Source organism: Hypanus sabinus, chromosome 8, assembly GCF_030144855.1.
Source record: "Hypanus sabinus isolate sHypSab1 chromosome 8, sHypSab1.hap1, whole genome shotgun sequence".
In the NCBI taxonomy this organism is placed as follows: Eukaryota; Metazoa; Chordata; class Chondrichthyes; order Myliobatiformes; family Dasyatidae; genus Hypanus; species Hypanus sabinus.
The window spans coordinates 35,168,828-35,189,084 of NC_082713.1; the positions used below are offsets into that span (position 1 = coordinate 35,168,828).

General features: G+C 38.7%; 1 protein-coding gene across 1 annotated transcript in view; it reads right to left on the reverse strand.

Moving 5' to 3' along the window:
* Nucleotides 1-20,257, reverse strand: part of LOC132398041 (teneurin-1-like) — a 742,532-nt gene that overhangs the window by 353,941 nt on the left and 368,334 nt on the right. Inside the window, exon 3 of the mRNA XM_059976960.1 lies at nucleotides 2,093-2,336. Coding sequence (XP_059832943.1) covers nucleotides 2,093-2,336 — 244 coding nt within the window. The remainder of the gene's footprint in view (nucleotides 1-2,092; nucleotides 2,337-20,257) is intronic.

Sequence of the window (20,257 nt, forward strand, 5' to 3'; positions counted from 1 at the left end):
TACCCATAGCCCTCTATTTTTCAGGAGCTTCTTAAGAGACACTATCGTTTCTACCTCCACCACCGTCACTGGCAGCCCATTCCACGTAGTCATCACTCTCTGTGTAAAAATTTTACCCCTGATATCTCCTATGTACCTACTTCCAAGAAACTTTAAACTGTGCCCTCTCATGCTAGCCATTTCAGCTCTTGGAAAAAGCCTCTTACTATTCACACAATCAATGCCTCTCGTCATCTTATACACCTCTATCAGGTCACCTCTCATCCTCCATTGCACCAAGGCCAAATTCACTCAACCTATTCTCATAAGACATGCTCCCCAATCCAGGCAACATCCTTGTAAATCTCCTCTGCACCCTTTCTATGGTTTCCACATCCTTTCTATAGTAAGGTGACCAGAATTGAGCACAGTACTCCAAGTGGGGTCTGACCAGGGTCCTATATAGCTGCAACATTACCTCTTGGTTCCTAAACTCAATCCCATGATTAATGAAGGCTAATACACCGTATGCTTTCTTAATCACAGAGTTAACCTGCGCAGCACCCTTGAGTGTCCTATGGATTCAGACCCAACTTCCCTCTGATCCTTCACACTGCCAAGAGTCTTACCATTAATACTATATCCTGTCATCATATTTGACCTACCAAAATGAACCACTTCACACTTATTTGGGTTGAAATCCATCTGCCATTTCTCAGCCCAGTTTTGCATCCTATCAATTTCCCACTGTAACCTCTGAAAGCCCTCCACACTATCCATAACACCTCCAACCTTTGTGTCATCAGCAAATTTACGAACCTATTCCTCCACTTCTTCATCCAGGTCATTTATGAAAATCATGAAGAGCAGGGGTTCCAGAACAGATCCCTGAGGCAGGTCACATGCAGAATATGACCCGTCTACAACCACTCTTTGCCTTCTGTGGGCAAGCCAGGTTTTGATCCACAAAGCAAGGCCCCCTTGGATCCCATGCCTCCTTACTTTTTCAATAAGCCTTGCATGGGGTACCTTATCAGATGCCTTGTTGAAATCCATATACACTACATCTGCTGTTCTTCCTTCATCAATGTGTTTAGTCACATCCTCAAAAAATTCAATCAAGCTCATAAGGCATGACCTGCCCTTGACAAAGCCATGCTGACTATTCCTAATCATATTATACCTCTCCAAATGTTCATAAATCCTGCCTTTCTGGATCTTCTCCATCAACTTAACAACGACTGAGGTAAGACTCACTTGTCTATAATTTCCTGGGCTAGCTCCCCTCCCTTTCTTGAATAATGAAACAACATCCGCAACCCCCCAATCCTCCGGAACCTCTCCCATTCCCATTGATGATGCAAAGATCATTGCCTGAGGCTCAGCAATCTCCTCCCTCGTCTCCCACAGTAGCCTGGAGTACATCTCTTCTAGTCCCAGTGACTTATCCAAATTGATGCTTTCCAAAAGCTCCTGCACATCCACTTTCTTATTATCTACATTCTCTTTGGGGAAAAAAGTAATGAAATTGAAATTATAAAGTTAACATCTCAGGAAAAGATTGTCCAGTGGAAAGACCAACTACAGTACAATGCTGTGGGATACTCTCCATAACATTAGGATAATGACTGCTCATTGGAAACTACATTTAAGGAAAATGGAGCCATAACCATGAAATGGGAATTATGCATATTTCTCAGTTTTTGCAGTGTACTTCAACTTGACTTATTCAGATTATGAAGGCTCTACTGACACATTAACAATATAGGATATCAAAATTATGAACCAGTGATTGTTTCTTTGAGATAATACTGCCATATATTCTGTCAAATAGATAGAAAAACAAATGCAGTTAGTGCTACTTATGTCCAAATAGCACAGCAATTTCAGGTGAAAGGCAGTCCTATTAAAGTGGAATATTAAATAGTTTGTGTCTGAGTTAATAGCAGTTAATACTATTAACTTACATTTTCAGACAATGCCATGATTAATACTATGAAAGTTAAACATGCAAATAAAATTAGACAAGCAATATACAGTATGTCACTTGATATTCTGCTTGCTGCAAATCAGATTCATTATTTTAAATAATTGATGAGATTGAAATGTGTACCTGGTCTCCAACGGTATGTTGCTGTTAAGCACCCAGCTATTATGGAGTTGTGCTGAATCTTGCTGGGCATTGGCAGGTGGTTCTGTGGAAGCTGGGCTGGGCTGGCTTTGCACTGTCATTGTATTCCTCTGCAGAGAGTCCAAGGATTGAGTTTGTTGACTTCTGCAAGTGCAACCATGTGGAGGCGGAGGTGGTGGCGGTAGGGGTCTGAATGTGAATTTGCTGTGAGAACCAGCAGGCAATTCTGGAAAAAAGAAGAGGTAATGTTGCTGGACTTCACGTTTCAGTGCAACTCAACACATTTCATTCTAAACATCAGTAGTGCATCAAACTCTGACTTAACAATTCCAATTTGATTCGGTCTCCAACTGTGAAAATGCACCATTTGGTTTTCTATACAGAACACATCAGTTTCACATTTGTGCTGGGTTGGGCAAGTTCAATCATGTAATTTGTGGAAGAAACAGAATTTTGCCATTGGCAATTTCTGTTTGCAAGAGGAAAAGAAATAGCAAAAAGTTTCAGCTTGTGAGTGGTATCCAGCAAGTCTGTCTGAAAACCTGACATAGGAATTCATCTTACATTGAAATAAGCCTACGGATATTGAACAGTTTTTCCAATCCTTTCTGAAACACTTAAATATCAGTTTTAATGTATGGTTATTAAGGGGATAAATCTGGGTCAGGAAGTGATTTTGTGTCCATCCTTCAGTTTCATAAGATCTTCAAAGTTTCTTTTTCTTGTTCTCTGATCTTCTGCTTTTTTGCCTCTTGCATCAAAAGTTCATTGTAGCACAGCCAGTAAGTAGTCATTCAAATTAGTGTAAGAATATAAATATAAGTTTGACTACCTCTCATTTCAAATGGACGTGAATTCTCAAATTATTAGTAAACCTATGAAATATGGGACAAAATTCACTCATAAAATTTGTGTGAGAAAACACAGTAATCAACAAAATTATATTTTTAACTCTTGTCTCTTGTACATGATGCAGCTTCACATTATAGAAAATCATGATAAATCCATATTTTTGAAAGGCAGTTCTGTTGTATTGAATCAGAATTAGGTTTCATTGGTTTCTTGTATTCTACCTGTACACTTTTAAATGTGCCACAGTGAAACATCTGAAAACTTGACAGTGATGTTTGGCCAGGCTCTGGGCAGTCGTGCGAAGTACTTTGTATTTCATTCACTGTGGTGTGAACATTAAATAGGATCTAATACGGCTCTGATGCTATTTTCACATGGACAAACATTCTTCTGCCTGCCACCATCTCAACCCAATTCTAAATGGGAGCCACAATAGCATTTTGCTTCTCCAGTTCAGCAGCAGTTTGCACTTTTATCACCAAGTGAAGTCAATGTTAGAGAAAGTTGTACAAGGTGTATAACAAGCCATGGTCTATCAAATATTTTATGTATGCTGATTAAGATGACCCTTCTCAAGATCAATTGGTTCCAGTCTCATAAATAGACTGGAATTCTGTAAAAGTTATTGATTTGACAGCAGAAGTATGGTGGCAGGTAAAAGAGGCGTGAATAAATTTGGCACAATATCTTAAAATCATTGTTACAGGAGCAGATCAAGTGCTGGATGTCTTCAGGTCATAAAATAAGACAACATCATTTGACCTGCCATCAATTTTCACTTGCACCAATGTCTTTTACCAACATTTAACCCATCATCTTCTAATCACTGGCTATACAATGCTTATCTAGATAACTCTTAAATGTTCTAAGAATACTCACTTCCATCACCCACTCATGAAGTACATTCCAGATTCCAACCGATCTCTAGGTGACAGAAATGTTCCCAAACCCCTTTAAACATCTTCATTCACCTAAATTTGTCTTTTGGTATTTTATGCCTCAGTTATGGGTAAAGGTTTTTTCCCATCTTCCCTGTCTATTTCTCTAATAATTTTTATATATTTCAGACTGATCTCTCTTCAGTCTCCTCCACTCCAAGGAGAACAAATATTTATAGTGCAACCATATCCTTTTTAAAATGTGGTGTTCAATTGCAATAGTGCTCCAGTCATGGTCTAATCAATGTTTTACAAAGCTGTATTATAACTTCCCATATACCTTCTTTGCCACCATATCTACCTGTGTAATCAGCTTTAGGATCTTTTGACTGACCATTTATGTATATGTATCCTTCAAAGTACATTACCTTTTATTTACCAGGGTTACTGTTCACTTGAAAATTCTCTGGCCAATATCTTCCTGTACTCTAAGAATATCCTTCTCACTCTGAATGCCACCATGAATTTTTGTGTCAACTATAAAATTATGGATCACATCTCCTCTATTGATAGCCAATTATTCATTATTCATGTGTATAACAAACAGGGTCCCAGCACTGATCTGTATAATCCACTATTGGTCACAGGCTTTCAATCATAAAAACAACTCTCGACTGTCAATTCTTATGTTTCCACTATTAATCTCTTCTTGATTGAACAACTCGCCTGCTGACAGAGCAAAACCATTCCATCATTCATAACACATAAATCAGGAGTCTGATGCAATACTCTACATGCCTGGATGAGTACAGAAACTCAAAAAGCTAGCAATATCCAAGACAAATCAACCTATATAATTGGCAATTGAGAACCACCTAAATATTCAATTTCTCTGCCACCAACACACAGCAAATGCACTGTGTTCCATTTGCAAAATATATTGCAACTCCCATCTAAGCTACTCTAACAGCTATCTCCCAAACCCTTGATCTCTGTTCCCAAAACAAACAGTGACAGAAGGGAAGAGCACAATTTGCATGTTTCGCAAACTGTAAACCATCCTTGGGGCTGCCTTTTCAACAGCATTGTTGAAGTGACTCATAGAACAACTGCAGCAATTCTCGAAATTGCCCTATCACTACCTTCTCAGGCTTAATATCTGGATCGCTAAAAAATTAATAAAATGTAACAAAAAAAAAAGCTGCTTGCACCATCCCTAAAGCCTGCTGATCTTTTCTGAAGTGTGGTAGCCTGAATTTAATGAGCTACACCAGTTGTAACCAAACCTATGAGTGTTTTATGAAAGTTCATCATGGCTGCCTTATATCATAAGACTATAAAACATAGGAGCAGATTTAGGCCATTCAACTCATTGAGTCTGCTCCAACATTTCAACAAAGCTAATCCTTAATCTCACTTAACCCTATACACCTGCTTTCTCACCATATCCTTTGATGCCCTGACCGATCAAGAAACTATTGACTTCCACCTTAAATATATGCATGGACTTGGCCTCCACCGCAGTCTATTGCAGAGCGTTCCACAGATTCACTACTCTTTGGCTAAGAAACATCCTCCTTACCTCTGTTCTAAAAGGTCGTCCCTTAATTTTGAGGCTGTGCCCTTTAGTTCTGGATACCCCCCACTATAAGAATCATCTTCTCCACATCAACTCAATCTAGTCCTTTTCAAATGAGGTTCCCAAACATTCTTCTAAATTCCAGTGAATACTGTTGCACATGTACTCCATGCTTCTATAAATAAAAGCTCAAATTTCCATAGCTTTATCAGAATTTCTCTCACATTCACAAGCTTATACACATATACCTTGAGATCTCTCTGATCCTGAACTGTGTTTAAATTTTACATCTTTCCCTTTTCTCCCCCTACCGAAATGTAATATGCATCAATTCTCTGCACAGAAATTCATGAGCTGACTATTCATCAGTGTCTACAGTCTCCTGAAGTCAATTATTACTCTCTACAAAGTTTAATACACTTTCAAGTTTAGTGTCATTTGCAAATTTGGAAATTATAACTTTGATAACCAAGTCCGTTAAGCTATATGACAGAAAACAATTATCTTAGTTTCACTTTCTAGGGAGAATACCATGTCTTTCTTCTCATATGAAGCACAAACATTCACCACTGGAGTATCTTTTACTCAACAAATTTTCTATGCATGGAGCTCTTGCTTCTTTATTCTGAGTAGCAAACTTGACCACAAACTAAACATACTTAATCAAACATCTTTTGAAACCTAAATAAAAGCAAAAAGCTGTGGAAATAGTAAACAATTTAGATCCATACAAGGAAGCAAAGAATGAATATTTCAGGACAATGACTTCTACTTCTCTCCTTACAGATACCACCTAACCTGTTGGTGTTTCCAACAACTTCTGCTTCTATATATCACACTTGAATGTAATCTTTGAGCTTAAGAAATTTTAATCTATGCCTGACAATGGTGTAAGCACATTTGATGCTAGCACTTTGTTTCATATCTCTTAATTTGCATAAATTTCAGAAAGGAGAGTATTAAATATACATCAGAGCATTGGGAAGATGTTCTTATTTGGCAAACAAAGATATCTGAGTAAAGCTGAACATATAAAAACAATTTCACATGGGCACAAATTACCACAGAAAGTGCCTCTATGTACTTCATGAACGGTAGCATAAATGATTAAAAAATATTTAAGCCTAATTAAGTAACACATATAAAATGCAGGAGGAACTCAGCATGCCAGGCAGGATCTACGGAAAAAAAGTGCAGTCGATGTTTTGAGCCGAGACCTTCCGGCAGGACTGGAGAAAAAAAAGATTATGAGTAGATTTAAAAGGTGGGGGAGAGGAGAGAGAAAATCAGGAGGTGAAACCAGGAGGGGAAGGGATGAAGTAAATATAATTAAGCTGTGTTAAGTGAATTCAATTGTTTAGCTAAAAATTATAAACTATAGAAAAAAACACATGAATATAGAAAGAACATTTTTCTTCAAAACATGAATATTAACTTGAGAATTTTGTGAATGTGATGGGTTCTTAATGCATTATTTGAAAATTCTTATACCAACATAATGCGAGACCTCAGGCTTTTAACAGTGAATATAACATTAAAGTATTTTTCTATGGCAGGACATCAGATTCCTGAGAACTGCTTTTTGAGTATAAATAGATATACAGCCGGGCAATTAATCTATAAGTTAGCTTATTAGTGAAGAATCAGCATTAATTATTTAGAAGAGAGCAAGGAAACAAAACTTACCCAGTCCCCATATGTACATAACCAAGTTCAAGGTTTAATGTGACTCTGAAAAAAACCTTTCCTGTATATCTCTCTAGCGCTACATAACAAAGTAGGAAATCAAAATGGAGTGCAATACTTCAACTGCAGGGAATGCATTTAATTGCAATACTCCAGCAGTGGGGAACAAAATTAATTGAAGTCCTCCAGATGTGGAAATTAGAATTCAGTGCAGTACTTCAGCTGTGGGGAATAAAAACTGATTGCAGTACTTCAGCTGTGGAGAATAGAATTGACTGCTGTACTCCAGATAGGGAAGGGGTGGAGAATAAAATTGATTAGAGTACTCCAGATAGAGGGAATAACACTGATTGTAGTTTTCCAGGTGTGGAAAATAGAATTGATTGTACTAGTCCAGATGTGGAAAATTGAATTAATTGAATAATTCCAGATGTAGGGATTAGAACTGAATAGCTTGTGGAGATTAAAACTGAATGCAGTGCTCTAGCTGTGGGGAATAAAATTGAATGCAATACAGTTGTGGTTTTACTTTTAAACTATGAAACACAAGAATTATTTCTCTGCTCTTGTATTTCATGGCTTTGCAATGCTAGATGTACATAAACATAAAGCTTTTTTCTTCCATTTTTGTTCTCATAATATATGCTGGTGAAGCTTTTCAACTGACACAAGTAAGTTTAAATTATAGGTTCAGTGCAAATGTTGGAAATCTACATCAAAAGCAGAAAAAAAGTAGAAATATTTAGCAGGACAGGAAGCATGTATGGATAAAGAATGGATTTCAGATTGATGATTTTTTCATCATAATTTGAATGATTAGTTCTTTCTCCCAGTGGAACATACTAAACAATCAATCCTCGTTCAGGTACAATATTCAGCTAGATCTTCATCAGTGTTTTGGATAAAGATGAATTAATACATAATAATGTAACTTTGAAGAATAGGAGAACCTTTATGGTGGCCTGAACAATATTTATCTAAAACCAACTCCTGAAATCACATTGTCTGGCCATCATTAAATTACTATATCTGTGAGTTTGTTATGTGATCTTTGGCTGCTAAGTTTCCTACATTGGGACTGTGACCATATGCCATAAGTATATTTTTTGGAATAAATCCATGGAACATCCTCAAGTTGTGAAAAGCACTATGATGTTTTCTTATAAACATTCAATGGTCTTTCTCAGTGGATAACTTTTCTCCAACGTTAGACAGAGAAGCTGAAGAACATCATTATGAATCTATTATAAACCAGGGCACTTTTAAAGTTCAAAGTAAACATTATCAGAACTCAATATGTCCCCATATACCACCCTGGGATTCGTTTTCATGCGGGCATACACAGTAAATCCAAAAAATACAATAGAATCAATGCAAGACTGCACACAACAGGACGGACAAGCAACAAATATGCAAAAGACAATTGACTGTGTGAAGTTTAGGAGAATTAATTAAAGTGTTTAGTAATAAAAATGATAGAATCACCTTGTTTCATTAACCTTTCTATCCTGCCTATACTAGAACAGAATCACCAGTAACACACACAAAGTGCTGGAGGAACTCAGCAGGCCAGGCAGCATCTATGAAAAAGAGTACAGTCAGCATTTTGGACCGAAACATCGACTGTACTCTTTTCCATAGATGCTGCCTGGCCTGCTGAGTTCCTCCAGCATTTTTTGTGTGTTGCTTGCATTTCCAGCATCTGCAGACTTTCTCTTCTATGTGAAAGAATCACCAGTATGTGCATTTAACCAGTTCATAATAGATATCCTTATTTATGCCCTCAACCCAAAATGTCAACTAATGCACTGCCTCCAAAGCTGTTGCCTGTCCCACTATGTTCCTTCGGCAGTTTTTTTTTCTCCAGATTCTAGCTTTTGCGGTCACTTATTTATGTCATCATAATAGATGTGATTGACTACTATGCTTTTCCTCTTCAATAACACATATGACTATGAGTAACAATCTGAGGATTGTGAATCAATATTTCAGACTTATGAGTCTTGAAATTCCTGTTTGCACTGAATGCATAACATATGTGCATACCATTATTTTTACTTATTTATGGGGCAGAGAAAAGAAGTCCCAAGTAGAGTACAATAATACCTTAGTTTTGGCTAGCTTTTTTTTTAATACCTATAAATACCGTTACTTAGCATCATTCACACAATTTTATTTAACATTTTGCATAATATTTGCATAATGTTCACTTCACTTGTATCTCAAGAAAGTTAGTTATGAATTTTCTTATCAAATACTTGTAAAGGTTTTCCAGAAATGTGGGGTATTATGTATGCTGACAAATTTATTGAGAATAGAAAGGAAATAGAATGTAATGAAAGATGAATAAACTGTTTTTCTGTTTGAAATATCAGGTCAATAATGATATTTTTGCTTTTTTTGGCTATCCTTCCCCACCCCCCCCCCCCCCAACTGAATTTCACATTCTCCTTCAATGTAATTCACATGACTCCAGGGCAATTTATCATCATGTGATATGTTTTGGTTGCATTGGCAACAGTGGGAGAGTAAATTCATCTGTATCAATTTCTTCTGAGATCTTTATTCTGTTGAAAAAGACATTATGATGATATATGCAAAGTATTGTAATTAAATTATGATAAATCTATAAACTGTTTTCAAAGTTAAATTTAAGGTGGAGGAAGTTTTATCAGTCTGATGTATAATTTCACTTAGCACAATGCTTGACAATACAGGTGATCAGGGTTCAATTCCCACCGTTGCCTATAAGGAGTTTGTACATTCTCCCTGTGAATACATAGCTTTCTTCTGGGTGTTTCGGTCCAAATACCTACTGGTCGAAGTTGTCCCTTGTTTAGGCTAGGGTTAAATTGGGGTATTCTGGGTGGTAAATCTCAAAAGACCAGACAGGTGCTGTATGTCAATAAATAAATAAAGTGAAAAACTGAAAATGGGAAGCGGCCCAGTTGAGGGAAGTGCCTGGTGTGAAAAGTGCTAGTCTTTGGCTCGAGAGTCTTCGGCGAGGAGACTACGCCAGGCACAATTGCAGAGGGTGAAGACATCACCGCTAAGCTGATTCAGTGTGCTACGTGCATGGTGTGGGAGGTCAGGGACACTGATGGTGCCCCCGGCTGCTAAAGTTGTGGAAAGTGTGTCCAGATTCAGCTTCTGAAGGAGCATGTTTCAGCACTGAAGAAATAACTTGATGACCTCAGGTTTATCCGTGAAAACGAGGGTTTTCTGGACAGGACCTACAGTGAGGTTGTTACACCAAGGATACTGGAAGAGAGAAAGGGGGCGACGATGAGGAAGGAAAGAATGCTTGAAGTACAGGAGACCCCAGGGGATGTACCTCTCGTAAACAGGTTCACCCTCTTGGAAGCTGTCAGGACAGAAGATACTGCCAGTCTGAGAGGCGGACAGGTCTGCGAGCCGAAAATTGGTGCAGAAGCAGAGCCGAGGAGCCGTGGTAGTAAGAGGTACGGAAAGGGGTTTCTGCAGCAACAGGCAAGATTTAAGGATGATGTGTTGCCTCCCTGGTGCTAGGATCCAGGACATCATGGACCGATTGCAGGGAATCCTCAAGGGTGAAGGTGAACAGCCGGAAGTGGTAGTGCATGTCGGCACAAATGACACCGAGAAGAAGAGGAAGGACATTCTGCAGCGGGACTTCAGAGAACTCGGAAGGAGGCTGAAAAACAGGACTTCCAGGGTGGTTATCTCTGGTTTGCTTCCAGTTCCTCGTGCTGGAGAGGGCAGGAACAGGGAGATAATGGATCTGAATGTGTGGCTGAGGAACTAGTGCAGGAAGCAAGGATTTACATTCTTGGACCACTGGGATCTGTTTTGGGGTAGGGATGAATTGTACAAAAGGGATAGGTTGCACCTCAATAGGCAGGGGACCAGCATTCTGGCAGACGGGTTTGCCACTGCAACACGGATGTGTTTAAACTAAGTAGTGGGGGGGAAGGGATGAACTGGAAGTATCAGGATGGAGTTAAAGGGAAAGTGGAAATAAGAAAAGTTAAAAAGGACAACAGAATCAATGGAGTAGAAAGCTCAAGAAGAGATCATACAGTATGGCCAAGTGAAATAAGAATTGATATGAAAGGAGAGGGGAGTACCGAATTAAAAGTATTATATATGAATGCACGAAGTACAAGGATTAAAGTAGATGAGCTTGAGGCTCAGTTGGAAATTGGCAAGTACGATGTTGTGGGAATAACTAAGACCATAATATGATATGTTTTAACCTACAATTTGAGAAGGAGAAGGGAAAATCGGATGTGTCAGTATTACAGTTGAACAAAGGGAACTATGGAGCTATGAGGGAGGAGCTGGCCAAAGTTCAATGGAACAATACCCTAGCAGGGAAGACAGTGGAACAAAAATGGGAGGTATTTCTGGGAATAATGCAGAAGGCGCAGGATCAGTTCATTCCAAAGAGGAAGAAAGATCCTAAGGGGAGTAAGGGGCAGCCATGGCTGATGAGGGAAGCAAAGGGCAGTATAAAAATAAAAGGGAAGAAGTACAACATAGCAAAGATGAGCGGGAAACCGGAGGACTGGGAAGCTTTTAAAGAGCAACAGAAGATAACAAAAAAGGCAATACGCCAACAAAAAATGAGGTACAAAGGTAAATTAGCCAAGAATATAAAGGAGGATAGCAAAAGCTTCTTTCGGTGTGTGAATAGCAAAAAAGAAATTAAGACCAAAATTAGGCCATTGAAGACAGAAACGGGTGAATTTATTATGGGGAACAAGGAAATGGCAGATGAGTTGAACAGGTACTTGGGATCTGTCTTCACTAGGGAAGACACAAACAATCTCCCAGATGTAATAGTGGCCAAAGGAAGTAGGGTAAAGGATGAACTGAAGGAAATTTGTATTAGGCAAGAAACAGTGTTGGATAGACTGTTGATTCTGAAGGCTGATAAGTCCCCGGGACCTGATGGTCTGCATTCCAGGGTACTTAAGGAGGTGGCTCTAGAAATCGTGGATGAATTGGTAATCATTTTCCAATATTCTATAGATTCAGGAACAGTTCCTGCTGATTGGAGGGTGGCTAATGTTGCTCCACTTTTCAAGAAAGGAGGGAGAGAGAAAACAGGGAATTATAGACCGGTTAGCCTGACGTCAGTGGTGGGAAAGATGCTGGAGTCAATTATAAAAGAGGAAATTACGACACATTTGGATAGCAGTAGAAGGATCAGTCCAAGTCAGCATGGATTTATAAAGGGAAAATCATGCTTGTCTAATCTTCTGCAGTTTTTTGAGGATGTAACTATGAAAATGGACAAAGGAGAGCCAGTGGATGTAGTGTACCTGGACTTCCAGAAAGCTTTTGATAAAGTCCCACAAAGGAGATCAGTGGACAAAATTAGGGCACATGGTATTGGGGGCAGAGTACTGACATGGATTGAAAATTGGCTGGCTGACAGGAAACAAAGAGTAGCGATTAACGGGTCCCTTTCGGAATGGCAGGCTGTGACCAGTGGGTTACAGGGCCAAATAGCCTACTCCTGCACCTACTGTCTATGGTCTATTATTGTCTATTGAAAACATTCATTCTTCAACCCACAAACCAAAGGGTAGAACAACTTTATATTGATATTCAAAAGTAAAATCCACTGTTGGATTTAACTTCATCATGACAGCTACTCTCCTTCAAATATGACTTATTGCTTGAGAAATGTTTTAGAATGTCTAGCAAACAATGTTAAATAAATGGAAGTTCAATCCTTCCTGCTAGAACATTGGTTTTCTTGATGACCAATAAATGATCAATAAAAATAATCAACTTTTGTATTTCAGCAACTCAATGTAACAAATAAAAGAGGACTCTTCACAAAAAACATAATAAAAAAATATTATCTTTTAAACTCACACTGAATGCTGTTATCATAGGATGAAGTATCAGTGGCTCTTCCATCTACCATACTCTAGGCAAATGCCAAATAAAGCTTCTGTCGCTCAAGCTCAACAATAAACCATAGCTGAATCCTCTCTGACTACATGAAACAAATGAGACATTTTCATCTCCAGTGACAGTGATCCTATGGTACCAAATTAAAGATGATTCTACTTCATCACAGAATGCACACTTGTGACAAATGCTAATTCCTCTCATAATAGATGGGTTATTTTTCATATATATGTTATAATTTGCTCCTTCAGCCAAATAATACTTTGAATGAGATTGCCCTACTAGGATTATACTCTATAGAATTCAGAATAATGAAAAATGATCTTACTGAAAAAATCAAGAATTCTAATATTGCTTGACAGCCTGGAAACATTAATTATAAGTCCCCAGCCTGAAAAATCTGGAACAAAAGATCAATCTCAAAATAAGAGGTGAGCGACTTTGAACTGAAGGGAGAAGATATTTCATCCCACCGAAGTGAGTAAACCTTCAGAACCCAAGAAAACGGTGAGGTTTCACTCACTCACAGGAAAGTGGCACCGAGGTTCAGTACTATACAAAGCTCTCAGGCACATACTATATATAGTTAGGGTGTCTAAGACTTTTGCACAGTACTGTGGTAATTTTATATATTATATTGTACTGCTGCTGTAAAATATAAATCAATTTTTGTAATGTACGTGAGTGATGATAAATCTGATTCTGATATGAGTCTCTATTATGGACTGAGAGTGGGAAGGGAGTATGGAGAGGGGAATCAAGGTTGTTAAAAGGAGAAGGGAGAGGAGGGGGAGTGGGAAGCACCAGGGAGACATTCTGTAATAATCAATAAACTAATTGTTTGGAATCAGGGTGCTCAGCGCTGGAAGTGTCTGAACGCATGACATCCATCGCTGTGGCACTCCTTCTCTGCCACTTGTCCCACACCCCTCCTGTAGCACTCCAATCTCACCACTCCTGTCAGAGTTACAAACTCACCCTCCAGCCACATTGTCAAATACAATTCTGTGGAAAAGTCGTAGCTACCCTAGCTATATGTATTGGCCTAGGATTTTTGCACAGTACTGTAAACGATCAGACATAATCCATTGCATGGGTGGTGAAGGCACAGAGGGCCAAATGATAATGCTTGCTACTGTTTTTAAGTTTTGAGTTAAGCTCTTTTTTAAGCACAAATTTGAAGAGTTAATTGTACCAAATGCTAAAATAATGGACTGCAGATAATCCCTGTGGGGCAATTGGCATATAAATTTAGGCTTTGAATTTAGTCCAGTCCAGAAGAATCCTACGTACAAATAGAGATTAGAAAGTAATGGAAGACAACTTGGTGGCAGAGGTCTGGCACCTGTCAATCAAGTTACCACAGAATCACCTGATATTAACCGTGGGATGGAAAAAATGGCTTGATAAAACATTAATTGCAATATCAGCAAAGCAGGAAGGAACATAAGACCAGAAGCTAACCACAAAGGTAAGTACTGAATATTAATATGACTGACATAAATATGCCATATTAAGGGCTTAAACAGTCCAGCGGATGAGCAGTAAGTTTGCTTGTTCAGCTTTTCAACATAAGTATTTATGCACTAGGGAATATATAAATTTTTCCTGTGAGACCGAATAGAATTTAACAATCTCGATTAAGCTATACTGAGATGACATTGTAAGTAAAGAGTGCTCAGAAGCAAACAGGTGATCAAGAAAATGCGCCAATTCAGCTTTTGAATTGCAAATCTTATGCATGAGGAAGCTAAAAGTTCCTGAGAGAATTCATAGGAAAACAGCAGTACACACAGAAATGATGTGGGGCTGTATTCTATATAAAAGGGAGCTGAGAGACAGGGAGCTGACCATAGAGATGCTACTATAGTCTTCTGTGCTTCAATAGTTTGGAAGAGGAACTGGCATGTACCATCACAGTGCAAGATATCAGAGAACTCTGAGGCACCTATCGACAGTATAAGTATGTCCTATTTTCTGAATACACTGTTTCTACATTTTCAGGTAAAGACAATTCCAATTGGACATCCTCTATTAAAACAGCCAAGGTAATAGTCTGGAAAAGGAAACTAGCATGGATGGTGAATTTTGGTCGGCATGAGCCAGTTGGTACGACAGATTTGTTTCCATGCTCTTTAACTTTAAGACTATGAATAAAACTACAAAAGTTTGCAAAACAGACATAGGTGGAGTATGTATCTCTGCTAAAAGATTTAACACGAGCAAGAGCACAGTGGTTAATACATACTGTAATTTCCATGATTCCCAAGAAACTAATCAGTGCTCTTATTTTTCCCATGATGAAAGGTTTCAGGAGAGTTTGTTCCACACTTAAAACTTCCTGCATTATATTAGGACTGCACTATCTGTATTATATAAGCATTGTGTAAAATATTGGATTCTCAAGAAATTTCTGACTCTCTTCCTTTCAATAAGTCGTCCGTACTATGGAGTCTTAACACTCGGAGATAAAGGAGGAAGTAGTTTTGTTAGCAATGCAGTGAACTGCTGATGTGGTGAAATTTGAATTATTATAGGGCTTCTGTTGTGGGGAGTTTGCCTTACAGAGAATCTTGACGCGGTCAGCACAATTTCTGAAAAATGCTGACTTGCTTTGCTGTGCAATGAGGAATACTAATTAATGCCCGACGCTGCATTCTCTGTCTGTACTCTGTTGGTGACCACAGTGCATCATTGTTCTGTTGCCTCTCAACCTCTTCAACCTGGCAGACAGAATTGATTGGTACACAGAACACTGTTGTAATTTGGGAACTCCCGTCAGAGGCATACTGTAAAGAGGACTCCGAGCAATCTTCTTGCCTGAAATAAAATGATAAGACACTGGCAGGTTAAATAGCATGTCAAGGAAGAAGCAAAATAAAACATTTGTGGTTGTTGCCATTTCATTGCAGAAGGAAGAAATTAGAGATGTAACAGTTCATGACTAAGTGCAGAGGCAAGAAGTGAGGAGGTAGTGTGGGAAGTTGGTGGGGGTACAGGAAAGAAAAGAATAAGCTTGGCTAGTAGAAGGCCAAATCTTTACCTATGAAAGGTGCTGAACAAATTCTACAACAATAACTTGTATTTAGAGAGAAACTTGACCCTAATAAAAAATACTTATGACATTTCACAGATGCATTTTCAAAGAAAATTTAACACTGAAACATATTAGGACAGATGACTAAAACGTTGGTGATATATTTGATTCTCAGAATCCCTGTAAATGAGGGCAGAACTAGGCAGCTTTAGGGAAGAAATTCCAGAGCTAGGAAGTTGAAAGCACAGTGACCAGTGGCTGAGTAATTGAAGCTGCTACGTTCAAGTGTTCAGACTCTGAGGAGGGTAGATACTTTGGAGGGTTGTGGGGTTTGAGGAAATTACAGCATTAATGTGGTTTGAAGGCAAGGATGGGAGCTTTAAAATGTCAAAATTTCTCAAATAGGAACTAGTATAGGTCAATAAATGTTAAAGTTATGGTTGAACATAGCTCAATGGAACTCAAAAACAGTGTTCTGGACGATTTTAATAGTACTGTGAATGGAAGAACAATGTCTACCCAAGAACATATTGGGACAGTCAAACTCAGTGACAAGCAAGGCATGAATTAAGGCTTCAGCAAAAAAAAAAAGCCTGAGAAAACTCATTGCAAAGGGCAAAATAATCTCTCTTAGCAATAGCATGGTATTCATTCTGAAACTCTTTAATTGTGTTACGAGTGTCTAAGAATACTTTGGTTTTGTCTAAGACGGTTGCCAAAGAGAAGAGTGCAATCAAGAGGAGCTTGGTAATATAGCAGTTAACACTTCACAGCCCTAGCGATCGGAATACTGGGGTTCAATTCATGCCGCTGGCTGTAAGGAGTTTGCATGTTCTCCCCATGACTATGTGGGTTTCCTCTGGGTGCTCCACTATCCTCCCACCTTCCAAAAGACATATGCGTTATGGTTAGTAAGTTGTGGGCAGGTTATGTTGGCACTGGAAGCATGGCATACTTGTCCGGTGCTCACAGCACATCTTCAGGCTATGTTGGTCATTGACGCAAATAACGAGTTTCACTGTGATTCAATATTTCGATGTACTTGTGACAATAAAGCTTATCTTTCTTTAATCTTTTCTGTGGACTGCATTTGTTACCTTTTTAAAGAAGTATTTCAGAGTAGGTTTACTGGGCTATTGAATGGAATAGGCAGATTTTCTTTTGGGGACTATTGGACAATCTAGACTTGTATCTTTTGGATTTAGAAGAGCAAAAGGAGATGAAACAGTAAATGCGAAAATGTCATTTTATTTCATAACTCAGGTTACTGTATGAGGTTTATTCATTTGAAACAAATTAGACAATGTTCTTCTCTCTCAGAGAGTTGTTAGTCTTTGGAACTTTCTTCCTTCAAGGATGTTTGAAGCAGTCTTTGAATAATTTTAAGCCAAAATTAGATTCTTAATAAGCAACAGAGCCATGGGGAATGCAAAATTGAAGTTGCATCTAGATCACCCTTAATTTTAATAACTGGCAGAGAAGACCCAAGTATCTTACTTCTGCTTTTAATTTGTATTTATGCTTGTATGTTATCAAGCAGTGATGAACTAAGTAGGAACCAAAGTCAATTGTTGTTTATTAAACTGAAAAAATGCAGTGAGATAAAAATGCATCTCATCACAAATTAATTAAAAGTTAAGGAACAAATCTGAAAATATCAAGTCAAAGCTATAAACGATAAACGAAGTTCATTCTTTGAAGCCTTTAAAAACTATGAACATATAGTTTTATTGGGATTAAAAGGAGTAAAGCTAAATTGGTACTTGAAGGGCATAGTTAATTATAGAAAGCATTGCTATAAATAAGTATGAGAGATGTACAGAAAGAAATTGTGAGGTACTGTATAACAGCATCCATTTAAATCAGGGATGGCCAACCTATGGCGCATGCGCCAAAAGTGGCGCATTGCACCCCAGTGATAATAATAAAAAAGTAAGCCTACTCATGCAAAAAGTATTAACCAAAAACTGATTTGTAGAGAAAAAAAATCTTTAACAGGAATTCAAGTAGCTTAGAGCTAGAAATGGGTTTTACTGAGAATAAATCTAAAACTTAGCAATTATTTTTAGCAATTTTATTATTTTGTGCACATCTTTTGTTGAATGCTATCTTCTTTCACATTAATCAATTTTCAATTAGAAAAGATGTTCAATGAGTCAAACTAGGAAAGAAGGACTTTGTTCTGCAGTCGTTCCATAACTGTTCAATACATGTTTGATACTTGTTTGACCCTGAGGCGCCAGGCGTCTGCACCAGCGGTGCGTCGCAGGTTTTTGCCAGTTTACAATTGACACTCTTGCGCTATAGAGTTGTGCTTTGTTCATCCTTTGTGAACACCTGCAGTTTTGTACTTTTTTGAAAATTAGGCCTTGTTTTTACATTCAGTTACCCATCACAGTGCAAAAGAAAATAAGCAAAAGAAAAGCAGAAAGAGATAGTAAGTGTGAATTTAAGGAACAGTGGGAAAATTAGTTCTTATTTTTAGCGGGTCCGTCAGGAAACCATTGTGCATTGTTTGTGAAAACACTTTCTCACATAATAGAAGACACGATCTTAATAGACACTATAAAACACAACATCAGACTGAAATAGAAGGAAACTGAAGCCAGTGCTTGGGTCTGAGTTACAGCAAGAATATGTGATTAAGAAAAAGGAAGAAATCAAAAGAAAACAACATATATCTGTTAAAGTCTCATTAAGGTAAGTAATGTTTATCTTCTTTTTATATTAAATCAATATATCATGTAAAAACTCTAAACATGTCTATACTAACATATTTTTACAGGAATGGAATGGGGGTACAAGAGTTGTATGGCGCATCTGAACTCGTGTGTGAAAAAATTGATGCATGGAATGTAAAAGGTTGACCACCCTGATTCAAATTCACTTCCAGTGTTGGACATTACTGTTGTGGCTAGCTGTATTGCCCATCTCTAACTGAGGAAATTGGTGATAAGCCATTTTCTTGAACCACTATGGCCTTTCTGGTGAAGGCACATCCACTGCACACAAAATGCTGGAGGAATTCAGCAGGCCAGGTGGCACCTGTGGAAAAGAGTAAACAGCTGAGAGCCTTCATCAGGACTGGAAAAAAAGATGAGAAGTTAAGGCAAGAAGGTGGGGGGTGAAGGGAAGAAGAAATACAAGGTGGTAGGTGATAGATGAAACCAGGAGAGGGGGAAGAGTGAAGTAAACAACTGGGAAATTGATAGATGAAAGATATTAAGGGTTGGAGAAGGGACATTCTGATAGGAGCGTGTATAAGGTCATGGAAGAACGGGAAAGGGATGAGCAGGTACGGAAATGAGTTGAGCATTTTGTGTGTGTTGCTTGGATTTCCAGCATCTGCAAATTTTCTTGTCTCTTCACTGTTGATAAGGGAAATACAGATTTTGATCTGTGATATATTTTCATGTCAGTACGATATATCACTTGGAGAAGAACCTGCATTCGGTGGAGTTCCTATGTGCTTGTTGTCTATTTGCTTTCTGATGGAAGAGTTGGTGGGTTTGGTAGATACTCCCTCTATAACTGGATCCTAGACTTCCTGATTGGGAGACCTCAGTCAGTCCGGATCGGAAGCAGCATCTCCAACACCGTCACACTGAGCACGGGGGCCCCCCAGGGCTGTGTGCTCAGTCCACTGCTGTTCACTCTGCTGACCCACGACTGTGCTGCAACACACAGCTCGAACCACATCATCAAGTTTGCTGATGACACGACCGTGGTGGGTCTCGTCATCAAGAATGACGAGTCAGCACACAGAGATGAGGTGCAGTGGCTAACGGACTGGTGCAGAGCCAACAACCTGTTTCTTAATGTGAACAAAACAAAAGGGATGGTTGTTGACTTCAGGAAGGCACGGAGAGACCATTCTCCACTGAACATCGACAGCACCTCTGTAGAGATCACTAAGAGCACCAAATATCTTGGTGTTCACCTGGCAGAGAATCTCACTGGGTCCCTCAACACCAGCTCCATAGCAAAGAAAGCCCAGCAGCATCTCTACTTTCTGCGGAGGCTGAGAAAAGTCAATTCTCTATTCCCACCCTCCATTCTCATCACATTCTACAGAGGTTGTATTGAGAGCATCCTGAGCAGCTGCATCACTGCAGCAGATAGTGAGGTCAGCTGAGAAGATCATCGGGGTCTCTCTTCCCACCATTACAGTCATTTATACCACATGCTGCATCCGCAAAGCAAACAGC